The 18,068-nt window shown below is 38.9% G+C and overlaps 1 protein-coding gene across 1 annotated transcript; it reads left to right on the top strand.

Annotated features, from left to right (window-relative positions):
• The first annotated feature begins 3,725 nt into the window (after window positions 1-3,725).
• Window positions 3,726-5,839, top strand: LOC135324263 (heat shock protein beta-3-like). The gene has a single exon (XM_064500148.1). It carries the CDS (start codon window positions 5,091-5,093, stop codon window positions 5,538-5,540), a length of 450 nt encoding a protein of 149 aa, XP_064356218.1. The 5' UTR covers window positions 3,726-5,090; the 3' UTR covers window positions 5,541-5,839.
• The last annotated feature ends 12,229 nt before the right edge of the window (window positions 5,840-18,068 follow it).

Here is an 18,068-nt window from a genome sequence, read left to right as displayed (position 1 = left end):
ATGACCCACAGACCGAAGCCTTCCTTCAGGTATTGGCTGTGTAAAAAAAAGAGCCCTTGTAACCTGCAAGATGTTTTATAACAGGGCATAAAGTCTTGCTGCAGTAAGAGTTATGTTGTGAATCATTGTCCAACATAAACACTGTGTGACTAGAGACACTAACTGAAAAAGAGCTCAATATTTCTCTAAAATAAAACACCCAGTATCTTCTGATTAGCCACTGGCAGTAGTTGTGATTACATTTTTAAATGCTTCAGAGCTTACATATATCTAGATCTAACAGTCCAGGTAAAAGGACAATTTATAGCTCTAAGAAGCAGTGGACTCAAAGTGACACTGGGAGGAGACAATAATTTTCTGGCTCTACAGAAATATATTAAATACTGTGCAGAAAATAGCTCCAATTTTTTTACCATCCAGTTTCCATATGTGCCACCTCAAGTCTCACTCCCACCCACATTTTATTTTGCTGGGCGTCTTTTCAGTATCACTACAAAACTTCAGCTCCCATAGTGGGTGTAACATAGTCAGCACTCTTACAACCCACTAAGTCCTGCTCTTCCTTATGTTTCTTAGGTATTCCCAAGTTTGAAGGGACAGCATCTCTTTTGAATGACATGTCAGGTAGGTCATGGGTGGTATTGTTCAGTGGTTTTGGTAAGATTAGTTGCAATGTTCTGCCTAAATGCATTTGAGTAATTACATGGCTGTCGTTTGAATTTAGCCTGTTAGCTTATGCTAGAAGAGTTCTTGTTCACTTCATCCTGCAATTTTTTTTTGCATTTTCCCCCCTTTCAGTAGTTACTGCGTTTCAGTGATAGCTGAAATAGCTACTCCTTGAGAAATCAAGCATGCAGAGAATTGCAACAGTGCAATCCATTATTTTAACAAACTTCTGTCAAGCAGGATATCTGTATTTCTTTAAGATATGAATCAAAAGTTTGCTGTTCTCATGAGAGTTTGTGCACCTTACAGTTTTTCTTTAGTCGCAGCTTTAACAGGATGACTGCTTTCTATATTTTCCGTGATTTCAACATGAATCAAATATGTATTCCCCCAAAAAGCTACTGAAGAAGCAGCTTGTTGGCTGAAAGCAGGAAATGTCTTGTTGTAAGTTAGTCTTGGGGCTTTTGTTTCCTTTGATTTGTCTTTCCATACAAGGATTTCGGAGACGTGTAATGATATCTGGTATTAACACAGCAGACAGCTTGTGAATTGAATTTTTCTTTTATTAGCTAGTTTTCTGTCTCACCACAAGATGTCGGTGTGACACATTTATACTAGCAGTGTGTTACTCATACACAGCTTTTTGTAAATTGCCGATGGACCAAAAGTTTTTCTTTCAAAAAATCCAGAAAGATGTTGAGACCATAAATGTGTGTTATCAGCAAGAGAAGGCAAAGATTGACTGTGCAAGGCAACTATAATTAACTGTCTCACTTCAAAGCAATTTTGCAAAGAATAATTTTGCAATCTTTCCCAAATCATTCAATGGTTTCCCGTTTTTCTGCACCCAGGAGCATGTCATGGGGCAAGCAGTAAGGACTCACTGCCTACCCTGCTTGGGAAAGAAAACAAGAGAAATTTAAGGTATGGAGCTAACAATTAGGGACATTGATCCTCTTCCTGTTTCAACTAATCAAATGCTACATGAGCTTGGTAATTTCAAATTTTTTGCCTCAATTTTGTGCACATATTGTTTATAAGATACGTGCATCATTGTATTAAACATTAAATGAAATAATATTTCTATATATTATAATCTTAATATCTGATCTATAATATTTCATTTATATCAGCTATTACTTTTATATCTATGTATTATATAATATTGCTTCTACATAATGTCATCAAATTCCTATTAAAGAAAATAGTTAAAATAAAAAATGGGGTCAAATAGCCTACAGAGTGGTGAATGTCACAGTCCCTGGTATCAGCCCCAGTTTTACTCTCCTGTTTTCTTATTGTGGCCCAATGAGTCCCAAATTATTCCAGGCTAATAGCAGGAGGGAATGAGGGATTCATTCCTTCTCCATTTCCATAAAAGCCTGAAGTTTGGCTATTAAAGTCTTCCCTTGGGAGTGTCCGGGCTCTGCAAAAGAGAGGGACTGACTCTCTAACACTCCCACTGTCTGATTTAGGCAGTTTCCACCTCGATTTTCTGGACACTGCCTCTTTCAATGCATGGCCTACGCTTCCACCACCGTGCGGGGCAGTCAGCTGCGGGGAAAAAGAGCCCTAAATGCAGGTACGGCATCGCTCACCAGTGCCATGCCTGAAGTCCATCGGTAGACTGAACCCTCCTTTCCCATTTACTCTCAGTGGGAATTTAGTGTCTCACAGCTGCATGGCTCTATGATAATCAGAGCTTAATCACTCTGGGTAAAGAAAATTAAGCTATGCAGTAACATTAACAGACCAAGTGTGCAATACCAGCCTCACACACCAGAGAGCGGAAATGTCCTTTTACGAGATGATATGTTTAAGACTTAATACGACCTCCATAATCAGTTTTTTTTTAATACATTGTTTGACTGAAGCTTGCTAAGCTTATTTGAAGAACATATCATAAACATCAGACTTCCAAAGTTCCTCAGTACTGCAGCTTCATGTGCATATTTAAATTTGAAAGCCTGAAAATATATTCTAAATTGCTGGGATGTTTACATTTCAAGTGCATTTTGCTTTTCCAGTTGACATATTCTCCTTGCTAGCAACAAATAAATTCAAAAGATGAAATTAATTCCTTAGCCCTTAGGCGGAAAACAGAGGGTAAAGGAGCATGAGACTTAGGAGAGACCAGGATAAGAGAGCAGAAAGGAGCCCTTTTGCTCTGCCGAAGCTACACGGTTATATTATCAAAATCTTTCAAATTCCTTCTCCTGCAGCATAGAAAGGGATCCTATAAGCAAAGCCTTGCATAAGGCATGAATTTAAAGGGAATTCAAAGCATCTTTCGTACTAATTAGGCCAGATACACAGTACCAAGTATGCCTAACATAGACATTCAAAAGAGAAAAACTAACACAACTGTCGCTGGGAACAAACGGCTTTCTCGCAGTGAGCTGTACTGACATGGTTTCTCTTCATTTAAAGTGTATGTGTGAACCTCACATAGACAACTTTACCTTTTCTGGAGAAGCTGGGAATGGTTAAATGAAAAACCAAGAGAATGCAGTATTACTGCACAGTATATTTATTAATGAAGTGCAAAGCTGGAGTAAAGTAAGTCAGACTATCATCAGAGAACTAAATAGGGACAGCAATAACCCTAGCAATTTCTAAAAGCAGAGCATTTGTTCAGTCTGCTGAAGAACAACCAGCTAGGCATACTGCTTCACTTTAAGGTTAAAGTTTCCCCATCAAGTGAATCATTGGCTTGCAAAACAGAAAACAGCTGCTGAACAGATAATGGGCGATGTTCCAGGTTATTTTTATCGCTATTTTAGCAAACCATGCATTCAGAACTGCATTTTAAAATTATTTCTGCTGGACAATTGGATAAGAAAAGACCCAATAGTTAAATGAAGTAGCATACTCTCACCTTTCCCACAATACTCCATTAATCAAATGGCCATTGATCTAAGGTAACTTGAACTTTTGATCTACCTTTGGTAATTTCCTTACCTTGCAAAGCCACCTTCATGTGCCTAAAATAAAACAGCAGCCTTCAAACCTTAATTATAGATATACCCAGTAATCCTGCTCTGTTATCCAGTCAGTACAGAAGTTTATTTCTGATGATAACTATTGAAATTTGACTGCCTGTTTCTTTGTGAGGTTGCAGTTCATTAGCAACCAAAGATCCCATGTAAACTGGCTTGCCATTTTCATGATAATGCAAGATGTAAAGACAAGAAGAGAGGGAGAGAGCTGTGATGAGAAAAAGCCGCCAAAATAAGAAGAAAAGTATCTTGTTGATTATTTCCAGCATTAGTGCAACTGAGGGGAATAAACAATTTCTCTGTGAGTTGCCATCGTGCGTTTTGCTTCCCATTACTGAGCCCTGCTACAGGAATTTTCTAGCAAACATACTAAAATTTGGAAATGCTTTTCCCACATCAGCTGCACTTTTCTCTTTGGTCTTGTTAACCAAACTCTTAACACATTCCAGGCATTATTCGCCCTCAGACCACAGGGTAGCAAGGAGGTTGTTACTCCACAGATAGCCTTTGAGGACATCAGTCCTGTTCCCCAAACACACGTGCTAGACTGGATCACAGATTCAAGCTGTTAAGCCCCAGAAGAGGAAGGCTACTGGGACAACGGAATACCATTAGGGATTTGGAGGTTTCTTAACATCACTTCAAGGAAAAATAGCTCTGCCCTCCCTTGGAAGCTGTGAAACATGAGCTTTCGCTATAATTCTGCCTGTGCTCTTGAGCTTGGCTCCCTGACGCACTCAGGAAGGCTCTGCTGTGCTTGTAGGTCCCTGAGATTGCAGAGCCAGCTGTTCAGCCCCCCTCTGGGAAGGGACCGTGACGTTGCCCTCCTCTCTTTCCCATATTTCACCTGAGCACTACCTGTGTCACAATGCACTTGATAGCTTTACAGTTCACTTAAGCTGAAATTCACTCTGTTCATACTATCAAGGTAATTAAATTCCTTCCCTCAGTAATTTTTGTATTACATTTAGAAGAAATATAGTTTATAACTGTTACAATTCATCCCTTGGAAAAATAGTATCATTAAACTTCCTTTTAAATCAAAGAACCTTTCACATTTATTTGTCTACTCATTATTCATAATGACAAACAGCACAATATTGCAAGAGTAATCAGAGGTGCATTAAAATATCGCTTTTACTATTTATGCTTGAAATTTGTACATGTGAAAATTGTCAAAGCAACTCAAGACCCAAGCACTATAAATAGTGCTCTATTGTTAGTGGATAAAAGATGAAGCAAGTCTCATGGCACTGGAGCACGTCCTAGTAAGTGCTACGCTCAGCCTGTGCTAAAAGTGAAAGGCTGCATCGACTGATAAAGTAGTCTGCAGGCAAGGCATACGACTGGGGGGAGCTTGGTCTGCCTCTGCAGCTTCCCCTAAGCGACGCGAAGGCAGCAGCTGCGTATCTGTCTGCCTCAGCAATGGAAGAAACAGTTATAAGACACTGGGTGGAAACTCCTGTGCGTTATCAAGAAGAGTTTGCAGTCCAAGAGCCAGAAGCGTTCAAACTGGATCACTCCCTGTACGCTTTGCCGGGCCCTTCCACAGCTGCGCTGAGCAGCAGAAGGCGAATCACAGAAAGTGCAGCTGGGGCCGGGACGCGCGACCAGGAGGAGGAAAACACCCGCTTTCAGGTCTTACTGGATGTTGTGCAGTTCCGCCCTGAAGATATCATTATTCAGACTTTCGAAGGCTGGCTGCTGATCAAAGCTCAACACGGACCCAGGATGGACGAACACGGTTTCATATCCCGAAGCTTTACTAGACAATACAAATTGCCCGATGGAGTGGAGAACAAAGATCTGTCTGCTCTTTTCTGCCATGATGGCATTTTGGTTGTTGAAATGAAGAACTCGGTGGGAAAGAACTAAATTCTTGTGAATAGTTTCTCGGTGAGACAAAATTATTCTTAATGTAACAAAATACTGTAACTCAAGCAATGCTGTAGAATGTAGTCAAGCATGTGGCTGTATTTATATTACAAATAAGGAAAATCTTTGTATATATTTCTCAGTATGCTGAATTTATTGTTTGGTGTGAAAACAGACTGCTTGCCTCCAGCTACACATGTGCTGGAAAGTGAGGCTTTCTGAACAGTAGAAAATTTAGAGTAGCAAGAGAAAAAAAATCTATTTGATAAGATACTGAAAATAAATCACATTTAAGAGTTCTGTTAAGCAGGAATTGTTTTTAAGGAATAAGCATTTTTAATATAAATTCATGGGATGAATCATTAAAGAAGCAGTAGACAGGTTGTAAATTTTATGAAAATTTAATTTACATAAGAAAAATGCTGTTTTCAATTGATTAATACTTCAGGTTAAATTTTCCTTCCTTAGGCTCTGGAAAAGCACACAAGCTGAAGGATACTATCAAGAAAAAAAACTATTTCCACAGCTGAACTTTGTATACAAAATACGTTTTGAGAGATTTCTTTCTAAAAGTGTGTTGTATGTTTGAAACTATAAAATAACAGAATAATCACTGACTATATTTGTTTGAAAACACAGTAAGTAGTTATAAGTAAGAAAGTAAGCATGCTTTCTGGCAAAGACACTAATTTGAAAGAAAAATTTCAAAGACATTCAGAAAATTGTTTTTGTTTAACGTATTCTGCTATCTATCAGCAACTAAAGAAAAAATATATTGCTTATGAATAAATACTCAAAAGGACCAAATTCTTCCTTATGAAGCTCTGCTAATCAAAAAGCATTAATATAGTATGGATGCCTTCATTATTACACACTTTAGGTAGTTTGTTGGTCAATCAGTTGAATAGTTTATTCCTCATGTCGCTTGACAGTTTAGGCCACGATCCTACAACTGTGTCCTCAAGAGCAAATGCTGCTGTATACACGTAGCCCCACTCTCCCTACATCAGCATGGGCTCGACAAAGATCTAATTTTAAGTGTGGGGGTTCTGTACTACAAACACAGGTTTAATTTCTGTCCCAGTTTCTCTCATTTCAAAAGGCTGGTAGAGCTGAAAAAATAATCTGCCCACTATACCTTGTGTCTGGTCTTCTCAACATAAAAAAAAGAAAAAAATGCTCTAAATGAGTTTGTAAATACTCAAACGTTTGAGGAGACCTGCAGCTGCAAATCCAACTGCCTTCTTTTATGTGAACTGAAGATAAGTATGACTGCTGTGCTATGAATAGTAAAGGAATGCGGAATGGAAAGTGCCAAGTTAAATACAGACTCTTTATGATAGCCATCTGCTGTTTGGACAAATTAAAAACATATTCAAATGAAATTGAATACAAACACAATTTTAAGAATATAAAAAAAAAAAAATCTGATGAACATAACTCTGACTCTCACTGGCTGAAGCCGGAGTTCCTTTAGTTTAAAATGAAAGCCCTAGGCTTGTACTTATGCACATGTCCAGCCACTAGAAAGGATTATATTGTTATTCTTTAGGCTTGAAGGCATTTGAAAGCAATTGACTTTAAGAAACAGGGGTAGTACAACCCTTCCATTTTATTTCTTATTTGTACTAAAACTCCCAAGAATTTATAGAAGAAATGCGGAATCCGGTTCTGGATTGTAAATTTCCATAATGTACAATTATTTTGCTTTGTGAATAGAGCAGAAGTCAAGAAATGAATATTTTCTAACAAACCAAACTAAATATAAAACATATGTCCCTACATTTCCACTCAACCCACACTTTTCCTCCATGTTGCCTTTGTTTAATTTATGTACTGGTTTAAGAAAATAAGAGTATGCTCAAGATAGAAGATTAGAGCTAGATTCCAAACACTCCTAGGCCAAGAAGCTTCCTCAGTCAGGAACCTGATGGAACACATAACTGATTAAAAATTGGGAATTCTAGATACAGACTTGGATTTAAACTTTAAATGGCAGCTTCAGAAAAACTTGCCTGTTTAGACCCGTGGTTTCCATATCACCTGATAGCACAAGTATAGATAGTTCAGATATGGTTCAGAATCATTAATTCAGAATCATCAATGCTTTGGTGATTTTTATTTAGAGATAATTTTGTAAATCTGACCATTAAAAAAAATAGATCTATATAAAATATATTGTGGTGATGGTATTCATATCCCTGGAGATGAAAAAGCACTTTTACAAAACCATGACTGATTTAATTATTTTAAATTAGACCATGATTAAACTACTGGAAACTTGGCAAGGAACTAGACCAGACAGCCAAAATCATGTAATGTGTTCTATATATGTAAACACCATGGTTACACACAGCTCTGCTTATATATACACAGGCCTGTCTCAAAAAACTTGCTAGAGAATTTGACATTGGGTAGGTCTCTTCACATTACTCTGTTCCTGATTCTTCAGTACTTGCTAACAACATTGTCAGTCAGAAGCCAGTGGAATATACTGACCTAAACACATCAAGGATACACCCAGGCATATTTTACCTTCCCAATCTCTAGTACCCAGAGCTTTACAAAAGTGTGAATCTGTGGTTCTTCATGAATGAGAACTTGCTTGTGGGCCTTGTGCCAGCACCAGGGTGTTTGTGTACTTGTGATCATGCTAGAATATATATCTGCCACTCATTTACTCTATTTTAGCACTAAGCGTGACAGAAGAAGGCGTCTCTGTCACTTTTTAGTGGTAGTTTTTTGAACATTTTTGGATAAATGATTTCTAAATGTTTACCAGAACAGCCTGAAAGTACTTGGCCGAGCATTTCTGAACTGTTTGTGACGTTATTTTCACATATTATATCTGATGTTTTACTGTTATAATCTGATTAGTACTGAATGTAAATAACACAGAGCAAGTTGTTAATATTGCTTATGGACAGCAGAATGAGAATTTTATAAACAGCAAAGGATTTCTGAACAGCAACATCCTGAGACAGGTTTAAGAAATGCTGACATGATTAAATTAAGAGCCCTCATATTGGATGTCTACAAAATCCTGGCCCGGAATAAGCAGCATGTGCTGCTGTAAGCACTGCAGAGCCGGTGTTACTGAGCCCTCTCAGCTCCCGCCAGTGAAGGATTACCTTTGTAACCGATCGGACTGCTCCTCCAAATGGATAAAGATGATTTCATGCATGAATCAAAGCACTATAAAAATGCTTTCATAGCAGAAGAAAATGTCTCAATATCAGCACTAGTCTCCAAAAGCAAGGTCACAAACATGTGATTCTGTGTGATCCCTGTGGGCAGAAAGCCCACAAATTCCCTGGACTTAGTTGCCTTTATATAGCATCTGCTGTATCCATGGCATTTGAGATCTCCCTGCACAATCTGATACTTGCAGTGCAGTGAACTGAGGCAGACACGACACTCATTACTCACTCAGTTAACACTCCGCGTCAGCCCTGGATATTGGAAAAGTGGAAAAGAAACTGCCGTTGTACCATGATGGCAAAATTCCTTTTAAGAGGGGCAAGTCTTGTATTCCTTACTCAATTCACAGTCAGGAAAAAAAATCCATCAAACAGTGTTTTTCATTTGAGTAAGGCTACAAGATTTGGCTTTAAATGGGAATAGGGATATTTCTGTGAATATGGGTTGCACCTCCTCTTGTCTGAAAGAGACAGTGACCTTTGTCTTTGCCCACTACCAGACAACGGCTGGCCCCTATCGTCTGGCGGACAGCATCTCAACGGCCCTGCACTGTGAGCACAGGGATAAGTCTAAAGACTTAGTCTTGTGCATTAAATCAAACAGAAATAGCTGAACTGGCCCCACTCGTGCTAACCCCGGAGTCAGAAGCGTTGTCCCTGTTTGCCAGCTCAGGTCCAGAAAGCCTGGACTGTCCATTGCTGTGCACAAGCAAAAAAGTCCTCCCTTATCAAAAATACTTTCTCAGATGGAGAGACAGGAGAATTGCGACACTGCAGCTGAGGACTCACCGCTCAGGTTAACACTAGCCTGGGGAGCTCAGCACTCTCCTCCACTGCAGACTATAGCCCCACAAGTGTCCTTGAAAAGATATACTCTGTAACCACACAGTAACGATGTTGATGACAGGGTTTCCGGGGGGAGTATGTCTAATCACCTCTTGCAGTGAGTAGGATTGATGCAAATGAGAGAATCAATTAAAATTTCTATTTTTTTTTCGTTTTGTTTACTGTGCTTTGGGCTACCCCCAACCCTGGTGATTGCCATGGTTCTGCTGATGAGGCATGTCTTTCCCAAGCCCTGCAAGCTAATACAGCAGAGGCAGCAGGCAGGTCTGTGTAGAGAGAGGTGACAGAAAATTGTAGGACAGGGTAGGCCTGGGCGCATAGTGAGCAAGGAAGCCCACCAAAGATGTCTCAGACAGGAACAGGGAACAGGAAAAATCCTAAACTGTTTCAGAGTATGTATTTATATATTTTCAGATTTTAAAGCATAATATTTAAACCTGTGTAGTGAGAACACCTGTGGAAGATCTGGTGAGGAGTCAGTGACTGGCAGAGCATGCGGTAGCAGGCCCAGTGTGTGAAGTTACTCACTGTCCAAATTCCCATCAGGGCCAGGCAGGCATGTTCCGTTTTGTCAGCAATGTCTGGCTGCTTCCCAGACAGTCGTTTCTCAAGGTTAGCACAGCTGAGATAAGGAAATAGTTCTAGTAGATAAAAGGGGGTCCTTGGGATGCAACAAGGAGAGCCCCGCCTGGGCATCCGAGCTCTGTGTCCAGCAGCCTCCCATCCGTGACCTCCCCGCGTGGCTCCTGGGGCTCCCTGAGCAGCTTGGTGTGTAAAAGTCTGTTATTAAACCTATCCTGTTTAACCCTTCATGAACTTTGTCTCTCTTCACCAGTATCTGACTCTCTCTTGCCCACCTTGTGGTCACAACCTGCTATAAGAAACATTTAACTTTTTTATAAAGTAAGCATTTTTAAAGAACTGAGAAGAGCATTTCAAAATGGTTTTAACTAAAAAATTTAGGTTGTTAACAAAAAAGGAATACCACACATGGACTAAATCCTTGGTGTGCTAAAATGAAAGAATAAGCCACTTACTATCTTCAGCTGTATTTCTTTCCACTTGCACATCCCCCTAATTTTCCCATGCAGTAATTCTACATTTTCATCATGTATGCAGAGATACCATAGTAGAATCTCCAGTATTTTTCAATTAACATATTAGTTTCACCTGCTCGTAGCAGAGTTAGATGACATGAGGGTTTTAAAGTGCCATTGCCCTATCTAAACCAGCCATTCCAAAATTAATACAGTCCAGTCCTCATTACCTCTAGGTGATCTACTGGATCACAGTAAGCTATTCAGCATGTGCAGCCATCCCTCTTGTTGGCTCTGCATGGAACTGGTTTGGTACAACAAGACTTGCTCATTCAGATGCCACCATACTGCCTCCCAGTCTGTCCGGCATCTGGCTCTCTTGTATCACACTATGGATGCAGCTAATTCATGTGTCCAAACAGGGCTTCTAGAAATGGGGGAGCTTGGGAAGCACGGTGCAGAAACACCCAGCTGGTTTCACTATAGCAGTGGTCGTTAGCCTGGACTTAGCGTTGGACACAAGTGTTTCCCTGTGTTTGTGTGACACTGCACAAGAAGAGCCTGGGGAGCAATGCACAGAGGCATCGAGGCTGGATCAGCACAGGCTTTGGGGTCCAGAGTCAATAACTTCTCTATTGTTTGTTCCACTCCTCATTCTGTGGGATGGCTCACTCTCCACTCAGCCTGAATACTGGAGATAACGGTTCCACAGATGCTGCAGGAGTGCAGTGGTGTAGGAATTAAAATCAGGCATAGCTTTTGTGTGTGAACAAACTGATTCTGAGTTTGGATGTTGGATTTAAATTCGTCTACTTCTTAACTAAAGGTGATAACATTACATCAGAGTTAAAATGAAAAATTAATGAAGGCAAATGATTTGCAGAGCATGGTTTGACAAATGGAAACATAATACTTACACTCTCTTGTAAAAAAAAGCCAGAAATTCAAGAGCTACCTGCTGTGGTGAAAGTTCTATTCATTTTAAAAGTATTTCAAATATATTTTTGTAACTCTGTCATCATTCTCCAAGTCTTCATGTCATGATCAGTCTGCACTGTACAAGATGCAGGTGCAATGTCTGCCTTGATATATTTACAGCCCAAGGGCTCGGTCACAGAATGAAAGTGATGTGGACTCAATGCAGATTAGGGACTGAGGCAAATATCTACAGAAAAATGAGTGTTGAGACTCATTCTATCATGCTATCTATATCAATATTTATCTTGGACTTTTTCACAAGGCAGTCAGCCCAAAGTTAAAAGGTGTGCTTATTTTTCTTATTCTTCAGTTTAATGTGGAACTGAAATACCAAAACCAACAACAAAGTTTAGCAGAAGAACAATATTTTGCAGGAAGTTGACTAGATGGCAGTAAGCTCCTGTATAAACATAGAATATATTTCCATATTACACTTTATCCGTAAATCTGTACTGATTTTGAAAAAGTTATTAAGATTTCATTAATCTCTCAATAAAACATATTAGGACAAAATAATCCAGCACAAAGGTACAAAGTCAAGCTATTTCTTTCAAAAAAGGAGCACAAAAAGTGGGGACAAGTGATCAAACCTGCACACCCTGTTCGAGTTCCTTTTCATGCCTGAAATGCTCACTGTGGAGGGGCTCCACCAGTAGGACAGCAGGAGAGGATACAAACTCAAAGGTTATGTCAGGCTTATTTTGCCGTGATTAATGCAGGCACTGCCCCTGCATGACACAGCGCTCACATCACAGTGCTCCTGCAAGACAATTTTTCTATGATCAGAGGTAAATGCCAGGCGTGGGGGGAAAGAGCCAGGCAGAAATGAAAAATTAGGCCCAACTGAGCCTCATTATTCTTTTCACTAAATTTCACACTTCCACAGTTGCCATGGAAGCAGTTATGACTTACACCAATTAAAATAAAAGGAAAAATAGATTATTTAGACCTAGGCTGTGATGTCAAGAGACTTTATAGCTATATTGAGACCACTCAGTTGCACACCATCCCTCCTTCAACAGGCAACTTCTGATTTCTTGACTGTCTTAATGAACACAATTTCATGACTACTATGCTGTTGGGAGATTCCCCTAGAGGAACCCCTTTGCACCTTCACAATAGGGGGAAGGGGCTGAGGCATGACGCAGTTATGCAATATTTTTAACTAACAGGGTTACAGAAGAATTTTGACAATTATGGCTAAATGAAGATTTTTATTATTAGCAGAGAAAGTAGATATTTAAGTCTGCAAAGTAGAATTTAAGTCTGCAATTCTCAAGCATAGACAGCCACATGAAAATCATTAATAGGTTACATGTTTGGAAACTACAGCCTCTCTGAACTTGAAAGTGTACACTCTGCAAGAGTTTGTTGGAGATCTACTACCTAACTGTTTATAGTAGAGAAGAAAAGCACATTCTGAACAGATAATCCAGCACAGGTTGCAAGGAGCACAACATATGAACAGGCAGAACCTTTGCCATTCCTTGCTCTTTCATGTGATTACCTTTATAAAATAAGATGACACAGCTCTCCAGCAGGATTTTACTTAAAAGAATTGTTTAAGGTGGTCATCTTGTTCTTCTCTGTCACTTTCTTACCATCATGGAATTCCTATGCATTCTTAAATCCCTAATTTGCCTTTTAAAAGATTGATCTAATCTGGATAAAAAGAGCCTGGTCAGGAAAATTTTGCACTTGATCATAGGGTCCTCAGGTCAAAGGGACAGAAGAGATCTGCATTTCAGAAACAAATTAATCAGTACAATTGATTTGTGTAGGAAAATATTTTTTACAGGAAACTATAATTTCACCTTGGAGTTTAAAGCTAATGAAATAGGTGGGTTAGGCTCCAAAGGAAGAAGTTATAAGAATAAAATCAAACATCCACCAGCACCTGTCTCCTAATCAGGAAGAACAACTGCTCTTGGCTTCCTGGAGGAAGACACATAAAGCAATTTATAACTCAGATTTCCAGAAAAGGAAGTGCACAGCCTGCATAACCTTGTGATGGAGCAGAAGATGAGACAAGAAGGAAACAGAGAGAGAGAGAAAGAGAATTGAAAATGTGTATTCTTACCTCTGTAATTCCACTGTAGACTGAACCTGGAGAAACTCACAACTATTCAAACCCTTAGTTAGCTATCGACAGGGCCACTTCTGTTTAAAATAATGTCTAACCCTCTCACTGTGGTTTCTATATATAAAGCTGCATTTTTTTTTTCCATTTAAACTGTACCTGATCATTAGGAAATGTCTTCTGGCCACTCAGCTTGGCCACAAGAACTAATACTGTTTAACTCATAGCTGTTGACTGAACGCATCTGAAGACATCCTTTGATGTCCATGTTTGTCAAAAGTCAAACCGAGCTCTATTAGAAGCAGAAATCCAAGTCACTTCCTCTGACATCTGGGAAAGAGTAAAAATTATCTGTGGCAAAACAACATGTACAGCACACACAGTTCAACAGCGTTTATAAAGACAGCATAGGGCTTATGATTTCTAGCGGCACTAAGGGAACTGAGGCAAATTTGCTACATGTTCATACTGTAGCAATAATTGCTGTGACAATAGGAAGTAGGAAAGGGAGGAGGCAAACAGTTTTTCCCATCCCACAGAAATTTGAGATATTTGTTTTGCGTAAGGAGAAAAAAATGTAGACATGAACCCAAAAGTGGAGGAAACTCTGGTTTGATTAATAAAATGTCTCATTTCAGTAATTTCAAATATTCAGGATCAGTGACAAAAAGTTGTTTTAAACTTCTAGTAGCAGAAAAAAAGCATCTAGTTTCATAAAAAAATGAAATTTTCATTTTGAAAAAGTTAAAGCATCTCAACAATTTTAAGACTTTTACTCTGAAATATATTTACGCTAGGAAACGTGTTGAAGATCATTTTCTGCAGATGTCTTGATTTCAGTCAAACAGTATTTTCTGATATCAGTGACTGATCCTCCTACCACTTACACCAGTTCCCTTCTATATATATATAGATAGGTAGATAATACGCATGAAGGCATTTTTACCTAATCTTGTTCTCAAAAGTTGTAGAAGGACTCTAGCTGAAACCCAGAAACGTCAGCCTGAAATGGATACAGTGCGGAGGCAGAGTTAAGGTTCCCAGGTTTATAGGTTTAAAGGCCAGAAGGATCAATGATAATCCCCAGTGTGATCCTCTGAACAACAGAGCCCACATCATCTCACCTGCTAATTTCTCATGAAGCCCATGATATGTTTGAACAAGAACATGGATTTAAGTAAGACAAATCTTTAAATCAAATCTGTATTTAAAGACTTCAGTCGATGGAAAACCCACCACACACCTCCATAAATTGTTCAGGTGTTAATTACCGGAAACAAGAAGCAGGTTTTCTCTAGCCCTCTCAGATTTGCCCAGTGTTGTAAGATTTATCCAGAAAGCAAAAGCAACAGTCCAGAGAGCTCTCAGCGGGTGTTTTTATTATCTTGATGTTGTGAGTTACTTAGTGTTACAAAGTTATAAATGTTTAATACCTGCTGCAAAACGTCCTGTTATTTACTAATAGAATACAAAGGAATTCATTGTCATCAGAAGCTGTGAATATCATTTTTTCATATAGAGCTGAAATATTTATTCAATACTGGAATATATTGAATATATTTAATATCTTTCCTGACTCACAATTGACAATTTTGTCATCTTCATGCCATACTCATCTAAACCATTCTTAGGATTTTGTTTATTTCTGAAGCAAAGAATTTCTGCCTGCTGTCCCACTGGCTATAGGACTTTTAATATACCTTTAGCTTTTTCTCATAACTGATGATTTGTATTGCTTGCTATCATCTTCTTAATTTTTACATTTTCACTTTCACTTGGCCTTTTATAATAATAAATTTAAAATGTAAATAATTCACTTATAGGAATATAGTTCTGTGTTTATGGGTAGCTAATAAAACATTCTTTAAAAAGTACACAGAATGACCATAGGCAGGTTATGACACTGTCACTACTGGAAAATTATCATCTCTAACATTTCACTAATGGTATGGGGTGCCCGGTATGTCTCCAGCACTGAAATCCTTTCTGAAACAGAGTTCAATAATGAAAGTGACAGATTGCACCATCTATGATACGGACTTCTCACCCTTCACCTTCTCAACAGTACCTAGCTGAAACCAAGGACAACAGGAATTTTCTTCACCACCTTATCCTTTGCAGGCTTTTACATTTGCTGAAAGACCAGCAAAACAAAAAACCCTCCCTGAAAACCAAGAAGCTGAAATATTTACTGCAGAGTAACTTATTGTTGTTTTCTCTCATAGAGCTTCTCAGAACTCCTCCTCTCTTGGGCTAACACAGACCATATGAACACTTCTCTGTCCATCCTTTTCTTTATCACATGTCTCCAAGGGCCAACGCAAGCTAAAATCTTCTTTTAGCAGATAGGACAGCAGTCTCACTTACTCAAAATGTAACATCAGTGCCTCATGCTAGCAGAACACACTGTCTCAGCTTAAGTGCAAGCATTGTGAGAATGGAAGATACTTCAGCCTGATGTCAAAGTCCCATCAAAACTGGTCTGTTGCTACTGAAAGTTCATTCTTGTCTCCAGGCTGAGATTGCAATGTCACTTCCATAAGATCCCATGATGCACAGCAAAAACTTAATACCTTGGCTCATACTCCTACCAGACATGGACCCATAAGCTTAAATTAAGACTCAACCATACTGATTAGTTGACAGATACAACCGAGGAGCTGCCGGTTATTCTAGTGCTTCATCCTGAGGCCAGCCCCTGCCTGCCACCTCTCTGCACGGGGTCAGAGCAACTTCAGGGTTGCTGTGATCTTCACCAGTGCATAGGACTCACATCACTCAGATTTTCAGAGCCTAGCGGCGTTTATTTACTCTGATAAACCCCTGAGGGGACTGGCCAGGGCTAACATAGGCACAGATCCTACTAAGGAAGTCCTTTCTGCAGCTTTTCTGTGAGCTGCAGACAGAGATGTTGGAAATGATTGAATTCTCAGTCCTTCATTGTTGCTCCACTATACTTTATTCATCACTTTATTTTCATGCCACATGTATATGACACATGGACATAATGTTGGTCTTAACTGGATTTCCTTACCAGTTCCCCATTTAGTTTGCAGCCTTGTTTTTTAATAGCATCTTTGTCTTCATGAAAGGTATTCGATTGCAACATACAAGAAAACTAAAATTACTGCTCAAAGGCTTGTGCAGTTTATCTAAAGCACAGCTGACTCGTGTCCTCTTTTGCTAATGTGTCTTATTCTTTAATTTTAGGAGGGGAATTTGGTCTGTATGCACATCAAGGACTGGCAGTTGACCTGTGCCCATACATCTGTAACAACCAAAGACACTCAGCACCATCCAGAATGTCTGTCTAGCACATGGCCCCAATTGCCACAGCACTGAAAAACTACATAAATGTTAATGGATTTATCTTGACAGTATCCTTAGACGGTTGTGAAACATTAGCTCTTCAGCCAGGGAAGGGAGACAGACATGCATTCCAAGCAATATTAAGTGGACGGTTGAGAATTTCTGAGCAACGATCATCTATTACACAGACTGGGACTGAGATAACTAATATGTATTACAGAGGTCAAACAACAACATCGGTGTTTCTGCTCAGTTGTCTTTAATTTTAATATTCTCTTTTGAAAAAAGCTTTGCAATTTCTGCTTAATGTATGTTCCTGTTTGAAAAATATTTTGTTTTCTCCTAAATCCCATGGCATTTTTTTCTAAATTCCGTAGCACATTTTAAAGTGTCTCCATTTCTGATACCCGAAAATTGTCTCTCGTTTTCAAATACAACTTTACAAAAATTTTACATTAATAATATTCAATCTTTTAGAAGCTTCAAATGAAAAAAACCTGCAATAACAGATTTGTCACATTTCTTGCATTTACTTCATTCCTTTGCTAGTTCAAAGCCCTTAATTTCCTTTAGTCTGGAAACTTTTGTGTTTGAAATCATTTGGTGCCCTCTAGGGGAAGACCTCTTAGGCATGCCTAACTGCTGCTCTACGAGATGAAGTCCTTCTGTGATTCTGAGCAAGAGATTACAATTACAGATGATGTAAAAATGGAAGGAAAGAAAATCAGTTCATCCATCTTTTAAGTGGAATTTAGTACCCATCCCTACAATTTAAAAAAAAATCCAGTCATTTCTAGTTATGATGAGCCAGTACAGACAGCAAAACAAAATCATCTAGGGTAACAAAATAAAAAATAACAATAAAAACCACATACTGAGTGAGCATTAGATTTAGTTCACTCTTAGAAATTATACTGATGATAATTGGCCTATCTGTAGCCATTTGCTTGCACAAAATACTATTCAGTGTGTTTCCTACTATGAAATGATCCAATATCATGGATACCAAACATATGGTTTCTTCAGGGTCCCATGAAGTGATTTTCATAATGGTGACAGTGGAAAGACTAAATATAAT

This window comes from Dromaius novaehollandiae, chromosome W (assembly GCF_036370855.1).
Source record: "Dromaius novaehollandiae isolate bDroNov1 chromosome W, bDroNov1.hap1, whole genome shotgun sequence".
NCBI classification, from domain to species: Eukaryota; Metazoa; Chordata; class Aves; order Casuariiformes; family Dromaiidae; genus Dromaius; species Dromaius novaehollandiae.
This window is presented reverse-complemented; position numbering and strand designations above follow the sequence as displayed.

Excerpts from the sequence above, each read along its gene's own strand:
- LOC135324263 (XM_064500148.1), top strand. The coding sequence starts at position 5,091 with ATGGAAGAAACAGTTATAAGACACTGGGTGGAAACTCCTGTGCGTTAT.